Raw genomic sequence first — 16,838 nt, 5'->3', positions numbered from 1 at the left:
GTCTCTCATCAGTGAACACTTGGCCCGATGGAGCCAAGGGGACTGACATCCATTTGGAATAGTTTTGTTATTCCTCCCCATCTCTTCTGCCTGATTAATTTCTCATGATAAGCGACACGCTTTAGATTAAGCTTAAATTGCGGCTAAATAAATATCTTAAACATTGCCAATTGAAAACTAATGCAATCTCCATAGCAGCTGTGGCCTTTTCGCCCCATCTCCGTCACCCTCCTTCGATTGGGAGTCTAGTAACCATTTTCAAAACTCATTGAAATCTAGATGTCTCTTATAGAGCATTGGATTCAATTAAACCAGAGAAATGAATATTATCAGAGGCAGCCAGAGTCGTTGTAGGAGACAGGGAGCATAATTTATATTTCACTTTAACCTTGTATAAGAAGTTTTATCTTTTGCTGCTTACTTTAAAACCCAAATTCATATTCATATAAGATTAAAAAACAAAAACACTTGAAATGGCTCCACCAACGTATTATAATTAATAATAATATATACAACACCAGGCACATAAAAATACTGAAATGCAGCTCCACATTGTAAACAATTGCACAATGTGATAAAATAAACGTGTTCATATAGATGGATTGCTGTTAAATAATAGGTCATTCTTGAATTATTTAATCCTTCCGTTCAATATGTCCATATGATACAGTATGATCATGTGACATAAGCGTTGGGAGTGTACAGGACTAATGGATGCGTCATCTCGATTTCCCATCTGTATCCACAACATGATTGATTTCCCAGAAACACACTAGCGCTCAGTTCCTCTGTTAATAAGCGTGCTCGCGCTCATTTCCAGGCCTGAGTTAACGCTCTGTGTAATTTGCTGTAGACCGTTGTAAGAGGATACAAGGCTCGTGTTATTTTCAAGAAACACTGGAGCAACAGTTATCTGTTGCTGATTTGCTCCACGGGTGAACAGCTGTGTTTGTAATTATGACAATTATGGGCGGATGAGAACAACGTGTGAAAAATTACCTCGATTGGATGTATGATTATATCGAAATCTTTGTGAAGAATATACGAAAGAATATCTGAGTAAGGTGTGAAATGCAAAGTTTTACTTTGTGCTGCAAGGCTACACCGTCGTAGAAATCAGAGAAGACTCATTTAGAAGGAAGATTGTGTCTGTCCCTCTGGAGGTAGCATTGTTTCCCACTGATCAGCTGGAGGGACACAAGGCTCCTTAAGCAAAGAGCAATTACGCTCATGCCTCTAGTGGATCGGATTCCTTCTGTCTGTACAGCCCCATGCTCTTTAAAATCCTTTTTAGTGGACGCATAGTCATACTGCCTGTCACCTGAATTTGTGGTGGGCCGCCACATCAGAGAAATCCATCTCCCTCTTTAACCTCAACCTTTAACCTCCTTCATGTCCATGTTCCGTCAACCAAACAGGTCATAACAATATAATTCCAATATAGGAATTTTCAAGTTATAACGTGAGCCATTTCCCTTTAAAGGAGCCAAACTTAATAATTAGCTTGTGTTGATTCTTGTGTGGATTATGTATTTAAGCTACAGATATTTGTTTTGTAATTATGACTTCTGGGTAATGGGGGCAGGGGTGTGGTTTCACCTTTTCTACCTGTTCAATTGTTTGGCGGGTTGTAGATGTGAGTATGGCTCCTATATTTTCTTTTGACCGTCACGTCTTGCTTTCAGTTTTGTATATTGATAAACCCCACAAAACGTATTTAGACGTATTATATGGATCTTTTTGGAATGCCTCACACTTAATGGCCTGCTTAGCCTCTTAGCGGCTCCTGTTATAACAGGATAAATAGTTTTTTGTTACAACAAGAAGAAATTCTTATTAGGTCATAAGTTTGAATGTTATACTACTGTAAAACTATGTTGCAACATAAGACAATCTTTTCATATGTTATCTGTTACAACATGATTGACTTTTTCTTTTTTTTCTGGTGTGGCAGCATTGTGTTTCTATGCAGTATATCGTTCTGAGCAGTCACTTGTTTTTTTCTGTCATGTAAAAAAGAGGTAAGCAATCAAAGCTTTGCATAAAATATTCAAGTGACGATTATCGTATGCTGCTACACAGTGTGGGGGTGCGGCTGACAGTTGAAAGCAAGCACAAAGGGTTAGCATCACATCAGGAAGCCTTTTGTCTTTAAGATGAAAAAACATAATGACGAAGAACCTGTCTCTGTGATGATGCTGATGTGGGTGCTGGTGACATTAGCTGCACATTTAGAAGGATACACAAAGAGAGTAAATGTGTCTCTGTATTGCACATAAAGACGTGAGATTGCTCGTAAGTTACTGTGACAACAGTTGTTTTATGTTGCATGTAAATTCTATATACTTTGTTGTTGCGCGCGCACACACACACACACACACACACGTGTGATCTCCTTTGTGTGGACCCGCTCTTCCGTGCCTGCATGCATGTTTGCCTGATGCCTCCAATCCAAAGAGGTTGGTGTCAAAAGATTGCAGTGGTCAAGTTTGTCCATTCAGATGCCCACAAAAGAAAGGCCCCTCGAGGGCAGCTTCAATGAGACTTTTTAAAAGGGAGCCATGTATGAGGGAGTTGTTTTCTAGCTGACCCTTGTGGCAGCTGGACACCATGGTGACCTGACATGGCTCTGCTTCTTGAGGTTGGAGTGATGCAGTGAAGTCAAATGGCTGGTGTGGAGTCATGACCTTGAGAGTTAAGGGGAATGTTCAACAGCCTCATTCTGCAGCTGTTGGATTGGGATAATGAATAGTAAAGAAGTCAAGACAATAGACATGCAGGAGTACACGCCGTACACGCAGTCTAATGTTCACTCATATCCATATTCGGCACCACACACTGGCCATCTTCCGTTCAAACCCTTTAGTGAGGAATAAGAGCCCCCTCCTCCAAAAAAAAAAAAAGAATCTCTGGTCTTCCTCTCATGTCCCTTGCTCAGCCTCCCCTGCTGAGACCAGACAAGCCTTCTGTTCTACTCTCCTCTACACAGTCCTCATTGCTCCTCCTTCCCAAACATTTCAGATATCCCCCCTGGGGTTTAAAGAAGCCCATAAACTCACTGTCCTGTCTCAATGCGTACAATACACACACACACACACACACACACACACACACACACACACACACACACACACACACACAACCATGTCAGCCTGGGTTGACAGGAGTCTTGCTGTGCAGTAACACCCGACCCACTCTGTATCTGTGACACCAAGCTGTGCTTTAACCGACTCAGTCTTCCCTCATAAGCGCCACGCCGGCCCCTTTAAGAACCGCAGCACCCAGCATCCTTCACTGCATGCTGGCACTACGGTGATGTCACAACCAGGCTCCTCGCTGGGTCCGCTTACTGTCATCTTCTTCTGCGACTTTGCCTTCTGCTGCTTTTCTCACAATGGATCTATCTTGTCAATTTCTTCATCCTCGTTTCACCTCAGGTCCCCTCTTCCCTCCAAAATCCCCTCGGCCTAAGACTCTAAACAGGAGCGAACTGTCAGCCAGGACGTCCTCCCACAATTTCTGTTACCGCATGTCCTGCTGTCCGGCTGAGGAGCTCTCGAAGCAATTGCCTGCTTATCAGTTGGTCAGCTGTAATTTGTGTGAATCAATGTGACTATACCTGTGGGACAACTTATTCTGGCTATGGATCTGATTTGTATTTGTTATGTCCTTGAATGGAAAACAAAAGGTGGTTATTTTTGTCTGTTTGTGGAATGTACCATAGACAACTTCAGCATTGCCAGTGGTGTTCGGTGGAGGATGTCGCCCACATTCCCTGTCGAATGGAGCTTTATGGCGTTCTATTGTGTGCTGTTAAAAAGTGGGTATCTTAAGGGTGTAATATATTGTACATGTGCGTGTCTCTGCCATGCCACTAACGAACGGAGCCGCAGAGTTAAAATACATCATACCAATTGGCCTTTTATAGAAGATATTTAGCAAAGCTTTCCCAAAAAGCTGAATGGTGAATTCTTGGCCGACAAAACGAAGTGTCTATTGTGGCCCAGCTCACAGTGCTGGATACAGAATCTGGCTTCCTGTAGATAGCCCCTCATTCATCACCTGCTCTGAATAGCATGCAACGTCCGAATATAGGGCCATGGATAGAACAGGCGCAGGGCATAGAGACTGAGGATCTCCACTTCTCTGGCAGGCCAGGTAGGGTGCCGTCAAGCACAATGTGCAGGGGATTAGCTTCAAAGCAGGGTGGCGAATGGGCCCCAGGCCCCTGCTGTCCTTTCAAGGCTCCGGCTGGGGCTGCACGGCGGGATGGTGTGGGGGTCACTGGTCCCCCCGCCACGGGGGAGTGGGAACGGAACGGAGCCTGGGAAAGGCTTGGAGGCTTGAGGCTGGGAGCTCCGTTGGCAGTGCTCACCTCTCAGCAGGTGACCTCGCTCACAGCTACGCTGAGATACAAACTTGCTTCGGCTGACAGGACGATTAAGCCCCTGAAAAATTGGGGCTTTGCCTCCCATTAGAAGTGTTTTATTTTCCTCTACTGTATAATGTGTGTGGTTGGTTGCAACTCAAGTGAGACCAAATTCTACCGTATGTTCATACGGAACCTTGTTGATCGGTGTCTACGGGTCCTTGATATTCTGACTTTAGATAACTTTCGTTAGCCGCATAAACCTCAATGGTAGAAGCCTGGAAACTGCTGCTCAAGCATAATCCCATTAACTGTAAAAACATGGAAACTGGCATTGATTGATGAATGGAAAGAATGGATTTACCATAGGTAAAATATACAAATTCACCTCAAAGTTTCTGCTGTCCTCACATCCCTCCGCAGTTTAATTTTTTTTATTTGGGTTTATAACGATCATCATAGTCATCGCTTAAGCCAATTTTCGCATAGCTGTCAGGCGCATAGCATGGGGCATTGGGTAGTTACTGCAGCCAGATGGCTTACCCCTGCCAGCTCGCATCCATAGCCCAAACTAGCTGCTCTTTTATATGCCGATCACAGAATAGGGCTAGGGGGACAGATTTAGAGAGAGAGGAGTGGGACATTGAGAGCCAGTCTGTACAATTGGCAGGAGAGGTGGGAGGGCGGGGGGAGCGAGCCAGATGTAAACACATCACATCATGTTGTCTGCTGACAATGTGAGGAAGAGGAGAAACTTTTCTTGCGTCTCCCCCATACCGCCTTACCAATTTCCCCAAATTGGCGGGGGACACGGGTGTTCTGGGTGGAGGGAAGGGATGGAGGGAATAGGATGGAGAAAGGATGGATGGACAAGTTGTCATGACGACAGTGTTGCTCTGAGTGTGTGTTGGCTGATGAAGTCTCTCTTTGCCTGCTTGTCCAATCAGATGGCTGAGCAGCGCGTGCAGCACGAGCAAGAGAGGACGCGGCTACAGCAGCAGCATAGCGCGGAAAAGGACAACCTGGTCCAGGAGCGCCAGCGGGAGGTGAGCAGCCTGGAGAGACAGGCCAGGGCCGCCCTGCAAAAGCACCAACAGCACACCCAGGAGTGGAGGAAGCGCGATGCCCAGGTAGGGGGTCTCCACTGATCCACATTCGCACACGCACACACGCTGACCCACCGCTCTCCCGTGGACAACCATTTTGTATTTTGCCCATTGACGTTTTTCCAGGGGTTTCAAAAGCACAGCAGGTTAAGTCACTTTTTTTCACTTGAAACTAGACAGATATTGATACAGCAGATTGCTGTGTATTCGCTGCAAGCGTACACAAGAATTTAGATATTGCTATATGAATAAAAATACTTTTTGTCTTGGTAAAAACAATGGTGCCCTCAAGAAAAAGTAAAAAATGTATTAAACCAAAGAATTTCTCACGATCATTTTTATGTATTTTTTAAATAAGATTTCTATCGCCGCAGAGTTCCGTAATTTACGTACAGAGACTCGAAATCCAGAAAAACCACAGGTGGCCGGATGAAGGAAAAGAATTTGTTGCGTTCTGCGCCCAGTTTTTATTCAATAACCCTGCGTCTAATTTCTTTTATTTTCCGCCGTGCGGTCATGGACCAGCGTCAAGCGCCGAAGTGCATCTCCGCGTGGCATTCTCTTCTCACCGCAGGTATCCATCTCCCTGCTGGAAAACGGTGGTTATTACCTCATTACAGCACTGACGGCCACAATGAGCGCATGACATTTGTGTCTATATTAATGGACATCCCTGACAATGAGAAATAATTCTGTTTCCATTTAGCCAAAACCAGCAGCAGGTCCTCATCCCATGCCGCTTGCTCAGACTTCGCCTCCCTCTAGCCTGGGCTAGCTTGGAGCTCTGTGGGAAACCATTTGACAAACATGCCCCCAACTGGGGATGTGTAAGACCCGTCAAGCTTTCTGATTAAATGGACATTGTCATCATCATTAGCTGGGGACAGGGATTCTGACAAGACACATGTAATGTACGACAACAGAAATGTGCTCAACCCAAATGTGGGCACAGATGGTCGGAGACACCAAATGAATCAAACTTAACGTAAAAATTATGTTTAATTTTGTCGTCACCCAATACAATCACTAGTCACTTAAGACATTTTTTTTTACATTTACCACCAACGGCAACAATTTTTTTATTGTATTATATTGAAAAGGTCCTGCAATGTTTTGAAGGTGAAAGCCTATTGTTCTTGTAAAATGCTACATTATTTGAAGACTTAAGAGAATAATCTCCAATTTGCCAAATTCGAATCTTCCGTCGTATTCATTGATGATAATTACATTTTAGTATCAACAGCGAAGCTATGTGGGATGTTCCCATTACCACTCAAAATGACCACTTGTCACCGCAGCCCAAAAGGTTTTTAAAAAGCTGGAAGCGGTAAAACATGAGGGGAAAGTGCTGTTTTTATTTCTTTTTCATTCCTTCTCTAATATTTTTCAGAAATGTCTTTGATAACACCGATGTCACCAGCTAGCGTGTTATTTGGTTTTGTAGAGATGCCGTCACAGCAAGCCTTTTTTTTTTTTTTGCTGCTAACGTGCCGTCCAAGTCCTGTCAAAATGACGTGTAGTTTGACAAACCTCGGGAGGTGACAGAAAACAAACTTCCCCAGCCCTCATCTCATATTCTCAATTCCTGTTTGCTCGTGCAGTATTTTGAGTAGGGATCACACGCCTGACTAATGTCAGATGCTAAAGCGACAGAAATCGAGATTTTAACTCAGGCCTTGGAAAGCTGGAGGACAGAATTGTGGTGGGGATGTGAGTTGGTTTGACTTCCTGTGCGAGCACTGTTCCATGGATGTGCTGTTGAAATGACAAGAGGCTGACACACCAGCAGCAGATATGTATTAAAGATGAGCTTTTTTTTATATTGAGCAAATACACTTATTATTAAACACTTTTGCATTACCAAGGTTGTTTACCCCCTGAGAACTCTTTATCTGTCACACTGATTCTAACCCACAGCTAATGTGGCCCTTCACTGGCATCCTTTTAAAAACCTAAATCTGCTATGAAAGATTTCCAAAAAGCAGCATTTTTATGATGCCGACAAAAACAGACCACTTCCTTTCCAGCACAACCGCAGCTTCTTTTCTTCTTTAATTTCCCCAGTGCTTCTGGGAGTCTCTGGACTTTTCCCAGGCCATCAAACAACAAAATCCCACCAGATGTGTGCGAGGGACAACGATATCATCATCAAGTGACATGGGCAACATTGATGCTCGCTGTGGCGATTGAACCCAGGCCTCATTATTTTTCTTCTTCACTCCTCCGCACACTTTCCCTCAGTCTCCCCGAGCACAATCGCAGCTAGGAGGTTGGCTAAAGGAACAGCGAATGTCAGTCACACACCCTCAGGATGAGTAATACCCACTCACCCCCTTGATGTGGTGGGACAGCAATAAATAGCATTCCTGACTCTTGCCTTGTGTTTGAGAAGGAGAGCCAATGAGTCGTAGCAGCGACTGGAGGGAAGAGCTAACACAGAGACACATTGTCCTGATCCCACTAAAGTTTGTTATCCAAGAAACTCTGACTTCACCCACTGTTTAGGCTCTGCACATTATAAAGCCAGTGTGACCCATCTGTTGTGTATATGGGGATTATTTTTATCTTCTTGTGCCTTATGTGTTTCATGTTATAAAAATCTCTTATGAATGAAACTGAGCAGCTGGTTGTAAGGCCTGGTGTGTAGTTGGCTTCCAGGCGAATCAGGGGATTAAGTCACCATTCCCAGCCTTGTGGACCTGAATCATTCTGTTCCCCGAAAAGAATTAACTATTTCTTAAACCGTTTTTTTAAAAATACCAAAGCGTGAAAGGAAGCTTTCAGTTGGCTGCGAGTCCAGGATGATGAAATGTCTAGCTGATGAAACATGTTTGCCCGCAGCAGGTACTGTGTTATTCTGTTAGCTGATCGATGCCCCCCACAGGACGAAGGAGTTTCGTGGACTGTTTTGGGGAAACCACAAATCACTGTACCTTCTGACACGCTAAAATGATGGTGTAGTTGCTAGTTTTGTTTTTCCTCCCCTCTAAAAATATTGGCGAAGTTTTGTGTCTGTAGGTTTTTTCCAATTGTAATGAAGAGTTTCAGGAACTGGGGCCAGCATTATAAATTAACCTGAACTTTGTTGTTTTTTTGCTTTTTGCATACAACAGAATTTGTTTGTTATGCGCAGAACCCATTGTCATATTTTCTTACACCAGCTCCTCCTCAAAACTCATTTTATGGCTATTATTTTCCAGTAAAATTACGTCTCTTTCTAGAGAAATACACACACCATCTGGACTTCAAACGGCATGGGAGAGAGCGCGCGAGTCTTGTGAGGTCTTTCTTCTGGGACCGTGATGGACTAAATAATGATGCTGTCAATTTTTCAAAGCATTTCAGTCCTAAGTACGTGATTCAGATGAGTCAAATGAAGAGGGTGATGACAGGCGAAGTCAAAGCTAAGAGGATTTGTGATGAAGAGAACAAGGCAGACAGCTAGACCAGTGTGGACAGTGATCATCTCAGTGCTTGTGTGTATTGTCATCTACCAAATGATTGGTCCCTGAGATCTGGTATTGTCAAGTGAGTCTTGTCTTTATATTCAGTGATCTCCAGTAGTGGATGAATGTCCCGCTGAGCTGGCGTGTCACTGTGATTCTTAAAATGATTTCATCAAATCTACCCGTATACATCTAGGAACTCATGTTAGAATTCAGCTGATTATTACTTCTTTTTTTTCCCCCATTGAGAGCGATTGATCATGGGCGAAGTTTTGTGTGTGTGTGTGTGTGTGTGTGTGTGTGTGTGTGTGTGTGTGTGTGTGTGTGTGTGTGTGTGTGTGTGTGTGTGTGTGTGTGTGTGTGTGTGTGTGTGTGTGTGTGTGTGTGTGTGTGTGTGTGTGTGTGTGTGTGTGTGTGTGTGTGTGTGTGTGTGTGTGTGTGTGTGTGTGTGTGTGTGTGTGTGTGTGTGTGTGTCAGTCAAGTATCCCACAGTTATGCATATGTTTTGTATTTAACTAAAAATAAAACAATGATTTTTCTTTTGAGGGAGAAACCGTCAGGTTATATTATTGGTTATTATAAAACATGAACATAATATGCTTTAATCATCACTTTAATCATCACCCACACACACACGTACAGTATACACACACTTACAGTTTACACCAATATTGCTAAAGGTTCATTTTAATAACCGGCAAATTTTCAATTGGTTTCTAAAGCTGTTATCATACATGAATTCCGGCGTTCACATATGACGGAAGGCAGCAGATTTTCAAAGTGTCAAAGTATTTCATTTCAATAACTGTCAAAATTCTTATTGGTTTCTAAATTTAAGCAAGAAGGAAAAGTATGGTCACGGCTACAGGAAGGCTAGATACATATTAAACTGTGAAGGTTTAGGTTTTAGTTTTTAGCAATGTTTAGTAAGTGTGTCCCAAAATGTTTCTTTAAAATTCATAACCCCTCAGTCGAAAAAAAGTTAAGGCATAAGTTAAGTTTATATCGTTTTATAGTTTAAAAAAATTTTAATAAAAAAATCCACCTGCTGAAGTCAAACTATAGACTTTTCTCTCAGCAGACATTTGAGTCGTCGTTTCGGGAAGAGCAAAGGTATAACTAATATGATTAAATTATAGCTCTGTTCCATTTAGGTGTGTCTGCAAGCCAGACCACACAATTCCAAGGTAATAGTACTAACATGAAAAGATGGAATATAGCTATTATAAATGTCATTAGTTACACCTGTGTTTGCTAAGTCATAATACCGACTGTGAGAAAGGTCTTCATGTATTTCTTTTAGATATTAAAATGCTAAATGATTTTTACTGTCCCATGTTTTATTTTTATTGTTTTTATTAATCTACAGATATTTTTTTCTAAATGAATATGTCACATATTATTATGATATTAATATACCATACAATGCCATTAATCTATCAAGACTTAGCCAATGTTGACGATATACTTAACTGTGTGATCAAGTTCATCAAAGATAAAAAATTGCTCTGAAACAGAGACCTCCCTGTTGATAATTACGTAAACACTATCAAAACAAAACGTAATGCATTGTTCTTCGTTCCCAGACGGCTTGCACATCAGACCACAGTGGAAAGGAGTGGCAGCTGTGTTGTAGTTAAAACAAAGTTTGCACATCCTGGCTCTTGAGTCCAAAAAGGATGCCTCTAAACTGTCATAATACCGTTTGCAAGGACATGAACAAATTTAAATCACAGTAAAAATTGCACTTGGAGTTTTAAAGGAAGTGAAGTTATTACTTCTAGGTTGTTATTTTTTTTACCTTAGGCTCATACTGTATTTTAAAATGTATTGATAATAAAATCCACAGCGTAAATGGGGTGTGGTATTTTTACATCTCCAGTTGACTTTGTGACATTTTCTCTTGACCGAACACAAAGTCCGTTGGCCAGTTCTTCTCTTCTCTCCTGTCGCTCAGCCAGTCTTTTGTCCTCTGAGCTGACACAGTGTGACCCAGTATATTTCCTCTGACACTGTCCTATTGTCGCAGAGCGCTGCCCTTTTTCGAAAACCCTCACATCAGCATGCGGAGACGTAGCCTGTCGACGCGCCTGTGCTCGGTCACTTCCAGAATAAACATGCTCTTTTGGCCCCTTACGTTTCTGACGTGTCATCGCCAATGCCTCTGTTCTGGAAGATTACACTCGCACTTATTAAAACATTTTTTTGGAAGACGGATCATCCACATTTGTCTTAAGAGAGAATTATACATTAAAGACTCTCGTGGGCTCAGATCTGATCGCTGCTTGCCCTTGAAGGCACACGCAGAGCGGAGAGACTGCTAATGTTGGCAGACGGGGGAGTGGGGCATGGAGAGAGGGCTGCATGTGTTTGTGGTTTTTTTATACCTGATTCTCTCTGAATGTGCCACATTCACACATGCCACTGTATGTGTATGACAGCAAGACCATGTGTGGCTGTTTATCTGTGTGTGTGTGTGTGTGTGTGTGTGTGTGTGTGTGTGTGTGTGTGTGTGTGTGTGTGTGTGTGTGTGTGTGTGTGTGTGTGTGTGTGTGTGTGTGTGTGTGTGTGTGTGTGTGTGTGTGTGTGTGTGTGTGTGTGTGTGTGTGTGTGTGTGTGTGTGTGTGTGTGTGTGTGTGTGTGTGTGTGTGTGCGCGCCAGTGTAGGAGGGAGAGTAACACGGAGCCACAGCAGCTGCCTGGTTTTGTGACACTCCTTTGAAGTCGCTTTAATTCTCCCCAGTGCCCGCTAAAAAAGACGTTAGACACTTTCTGTCTGATTGCCTTAACATGGCATTGTCCTTGGATGCCCAGGCTTTTGAGGAGAGGGAGGGAGGGAGGGAGGAGGAGGGGGCAGAGCTCACAGTGCAAAACTAAAGTGAGAAAGAAATGGAAGGAGAGGAATGAGGATGTGCAATAGCTGGTGCATACGTGCAATTTGGGGAGTGTGAAACATTGCAACTGTGATGCGTCTTTCAGTGTCACTCCCACACATAACTACAATATGTTTTGCTCATTTGTTGTTCATCATTTTAGGGGAATTAACATATTGTACTGGTAATTGTAATACATGTATTGCTCTTAATGTAACACAAATTATCTATTTTAAACAGTGAACTTGTAATATTTTATTGTAACATGGACAGCACCTATCATATTATTAATGCACATGCATACATATCCTCTATCCGAATCTTGTAATTAACCAAAATTGTCCATTAAGAAATCCTTCTTGTCTCAACAGTCTTACTTGTGGTGTTTCAGTGGCTGTGGAGTAGCACTAACTAGCCGTCCTGCTTTGTTTTGTCGACTTTCTCTGGGAGCACTATTAAATGGGCTCTTCTGGGCAAATTCAGGGCTGAGCAGTTCAAAAAGAGAGGTCAAGAGCTGGGGTCAGGCCATCGCAGCAGCAGCCCCATCGCATGCACACGGAGGACAACTCTTAAAAAAACTTTTGTTTGTCCCACTCATATGTGTCAGGAAATTGGTCTCAGCCTGTGACCCAGCCAGACTGTTTACAATGCATTTGTCAGTGCCAGATGAATACAGATGGGAATACGAGGAGATGTTCTGAAAAAGTTATTTTCATTTGCACATTAAAGGTCCAGTGTGTGGAATTTAGAGGTCAGAAATTGAATATAATATTCATAAGAATATTTATTTTGTGTTCACTACGTTAGAAGAAGCCCTTTTATCGACACAGGTAAACAGGTATTCCTCCACAGTGTCTACCATGTGTTTCTACAGTAGCCCGGTATGGACAAACCAAACACTTTTTGTGTTTTTAAGTCATAGCTGAAGGCCATCGTAGGTTCTCCTACACGCTTGGAAAGAAAGGGTTAAGCTCAATCTGCGACCTCACAGCGAGATGCCACTAATTCCTCCTGGCTGCACATTTTAAAATTAACACATTTAGACATAAATCCACCTTGAAGGATACACAATAAACAAAATTGATCTTAAATACTGTTCTTTTAATCTAAACCGATCTTGCCTACACCATAAAAGTTTAAGACAAACACATTTCTGTGTAGCAATAAAGACAAGTTTGTCTCACTCTTTTCTGTTCTATGAACAGGAGGTCTACATCTTGGAGCCAAAAGATATCTAAATCCACCATCCTCTCTGTGTCTCTCTCTTTCCAGACAATTTCAGATTTGGACGCTCAGTTGTCGAGTCTACGTGATGAACTCCAGGGGGCCCAGGTCCAGCACAAGCAACAGCTTACAGAGCTGGCGTTGCTTCGGGAGGAGGAAAAGCAAAGGGCTTTCCTGGACAAGGAGGCATCACTGGACCGGCTCCGCTCCGACATGGAACGCATCCGCAGCGACCTGGAGGGGAGCCACCAGCAGGCGAGGGACGCTGCTCAGGAAAAGGTGGGTGACGGGATGACATGGTCAGTTTCCAATGGGATACTGTAAAAACTGACTGCCCAACTTTTACTGGAGCAAACGGGTCACAAAAGAGGGCACAACGTAGAGGAAAAATGTCTGCCAGTGTTGTAAGTTCGCCTTCTCCTCCCACCATTGTGCTGTCTTCCACTGTTTGTATCCTCAGATTTATATTTGTAAGAGAACTCGTCGACAATGTCACCTGTATTAAGTTATTGTTTTTGTTTATCGGCATTGACACTGAAAAGGAGTTTGTCTGTTTTTGTGGGACTTAAGGACAATTAGACATGTGGTCCGGAGGATAAAACAATCACACGCTATTAGTGGACGACCCGTCCGATCTGCTGAGCCACAGTCGCTCCCCAGGGGGTGGAAGGCTTGCCCTGGTTAGCCACAATGATAGGCCAATACAGATCGGTTGATATTTCCAGATGCACAATCAGACCCTCAGTGCCTTATTCTCATTGAGATGCTCTGTCACAAACACCACATGAAACACATCATATTACTATTATAGAATTATTCTACATCATAGATCCTTAAACAGGAAGTTAAATAAGATAATGTACAGTATGTGTACTTTTGTTGAAGTCTTGATAGTCTTTATTTCGTTTTGAATTGTTCACCAGTGAGGGATCGGACTGAAGGGTCAGTCATAGAGGAGAACCCACAGCATTTCAGTAGAGGCATTATCCAGCTCTGCTTTTGGCTATCTTGGTGAACCAGGAAGTACTTCAATTAGAACTTCTGAGGTCCCCCCTTTTTTTTTCCACCCTCCGTGTCATATTTTCTCCCCTCTACGCCACTACGAAAACTGGCCCCACAGCTGGGAAATCACCCATAATCTTGTGCTGGTCTAGCAGGAAGCTGACCTAGGTGGTGTTGATCAGAACCTAATCCCTCGGCAGGGCCCATCAAAGAGAGCATTTTTCATTAGACACCATCCCGCGACAGCTGTGCGGCATTAGCCCCGGAATGCAGGGACCTCCAAAGCACCCAGGCAGCCATTTTGGCTACATATGGCGTACAGAACTTGGGGCACTGAGGGGAGAGAGATCCAAGGAAAAGACTCTGCTTATTACGCTAAATTACTCCATTTCCTATCCGTCCCATTTTTGGATGTGGGGGCTGTTTTGCCACTAAAGGTTATTCTATATTTTTGTCGCAACTTTAATTCCTCTCTTTTTTGTAGATAGTAAAAAAAATAACCTGCAGTTGTCAGGGAATCTGGAGTGGATTCAAAGCAGTGAGGATGAATGTTGAACTTTGACTGATAACAGTATCAGCAATGTGCTAGTTTCACGTTTTCATGAAAGAGATCAATAGTTTCTCCATCCTTTTTGTCAGCTGAAAGTCCAAGCGTCTAAAAAAAAGAAAAACCCATCACCAAAGTGTTTCCCCCTTTTTCTACTTTCTAATCCGTCTCCAACTTTGACTTCGGAGTGGGCAGTGAAAAGTTTCAATACTTCATTGCTCTTTTTTTTTTTTTTTCCTCACATTGGATTTAAGACAGCCAGGCCTCAGATCCATATTGACTTGTTCACCCTGTTTTGTAAGCTGAAAATTTCTCATTCTTTTGATGCAGACAGAAATGCTGTCCTCTGCAGTCCACTGTGCTCTCGGAAGCAGAGCCTGGGTAGGCCAGCTTTTCCCTCTCTTTTTTTTGAACACATCTCCCAGATCCTGGAAAAAGAAGGGCCAGAGAAATCCATTAAATCCATGAATGGATTCTCATCAAAGTAACACGCGTTTAAGGGAAAGACAGAGGGAGAACGAGGGGGACAAAGGGAGATGGGGGGGATGTTTGAGGAGTAGACAGTTGGAGCTGTTGGAGTAAAATAATGAGAAACAGAATATCAGAGGAGATAACATCAGATGTTAAGATAGTTCCTAACATTTGAGCTTCACCAACCAGAAAGGAGGAGAGAAGGAAAAGTGATGGAGGTAGGCTGAGGGGAGAAGGTGTGTGTGTGTGTGTGTGTGTGTGTGTGTGTGTGTGTGTGTGTGTGTGTGTGTGTGTGTGTGTGTGTGTGTGTGTGTGTGTGTGTGTGTGTGTGTGTGTGTGTGTGTGTGTGTGTGTGTGTGTGTGTGTGTGTGTGTGTGTGTGTGTGTGTGTGTGTGTGTGTGTGTGTGTGTGTGTGTGTGTGTGTGTGAGAGAGAATCAATGCACACAATCCTAGACCTCCCAATTTCTGTGCTCCACTGAGGGGCCTGTGAAGCTGCCTCTGTGCCTGATAAAGACGCCTCATCTCTGGGCCACAGTTAGCATGAATCCTGTCTCTTACCCACACCGCCTCCTTATCTAACTTTCGTATTCTCCTCCACAGCCCCACCGTTCCCCCACGTCCTTCCCTCTGCCTTCAAGTTGTGGCAAAGCCCAGAACATTTGGGCTTTGCCACAACTGAGTCAGCCTCACCAAAAATCAGGGCTAGGCTTTGATGAAGTGTGTGAACACTGTTTCTCAACACACACATACACACATATGTGCACACACAGTTCTGTGAGTGCACTAGCATATTGAACACGGGTAATAAAAATTAAAGTTTGGTTAGTGGAGAAAAGGTCCTTGTGTTGAACCTCTTCACCTCACACTGCTTGTCAATACTGGAGATGAGGGATCATGTGCAACAAAAGATCAGGTCTGAATAACGTCTGGAACCTTGAATTCTTATTTACTCTTCGTCTGGAGAGCTTGGCTCTTTGAACTGCTGCGGGAGATTAGATCTGTAAATTTTGTCTGATATGTGTGTGTGGACCTGGGTTTTTGTCTACGAGTGTGTGAGTGTATGAGACAGAGTGCATACTTCAATTTACTTGGTTTGTTTGTGTATTTGTGCAATGACTGCATTCAGTGTGTAACTGTAGCTGGTGTAAATGTCACCATGATTGTGCATAAACAGCTTTAAAATCTTTTTAAAAGAGTGATACAGTGATGGAGGACAGGGTGAGAGTCTTGCAGTCTCTGTTAGTTCATAATACACGACTGACCGGTGACATGGGGGTCACACACTACATGATCTTTCACCAGGAGAAACCCCAGACTATGCTGTAGTCCTGCGCTCTGATTGTCTATAGTTGCTGCTGATTCGTGGAGATATTTAGCCTGCTTGAAATTTAGTCAGAGGAGGCAACGTGCCTCTCGAATCCCTTCTTCGAAGGGCTCACACAAAGCGATTGGCCACTGCCGATCAAACGCAGATGTGGCCCCAATCTGGGGCTTTAGTCTGCGAGTTCCGAAATGTGTCGGCGGGTGGTGTCGCGTGAAACAAGGCATAATGTGGTTGGGACATGTTGGCCTATCTTTACTTTCTGACACAACTTCAGGTGGCTGTTTGATAGTGAAGAATAGTTTAAGGGTTAAGGTATGATTTAGATGTAGGTGAGGTTAAGGGTTGTGGTTATGTGTGTACTTGTCCTGGTTAGGGTTCAGGAAAAGGGCCTAGGGAATGCATTATGTCAATGAGTCTCCTCACTAAGATAGAAGTACAGCACATGCGAGCACCCGTGTGTGTGTGTGTGTGTGTGC

General features: G+C 43.3%; 1 protein-coding gene across 9 annotated transcripts in view; it reads left to right on the top strand.

Moving 5' to 3' along the window:
* Positions 1 to 16,838, top strand: part of cep112 (centrosomal protein 112) — an 88,438-nt gene that overhangs the window by 38,633 nt on the left and 32,967 nt on the right. For all 9 annotated transcript variants that reach the window (XM_047327980.1, XM_047327979.1, XM_047327978.1 and 6 more), the window contains 2 exons: positions 5,317 to 5,499; positions 13,066 to 13,296. In XM_047327980.1, coding sequence (XP_047183936.1) covers positions 5,317 to 5,499; positions 13,066 to 13,296 — 414 coding nt within the window. The remainder of the gene's footprint in view (positions 1 to 5,316; positions 5,500 to 13,065; positions 13,297 to 16,838) is intronic.

Source organism: Scophthalmus maximus, chromosome 17 (genome assembly GCF_022379125.1).
Source record: "Scophthalmus maximus strain ysfricsl-2021 chromosome 17, ASM2237912v1, whole genome shotgun sequence".
Lineage (NCBI taxonomy): Eukaryota > Metazoa > Chordata > Actinopteri > Pleuronectiformes > Scophthalmidae > Scophthalmus > Scophthalmus maximus.
Note: the sequence above shows the minus strand (reverse complement) of the source record. Positions and strands in the feature narration are given on the sequence as shown.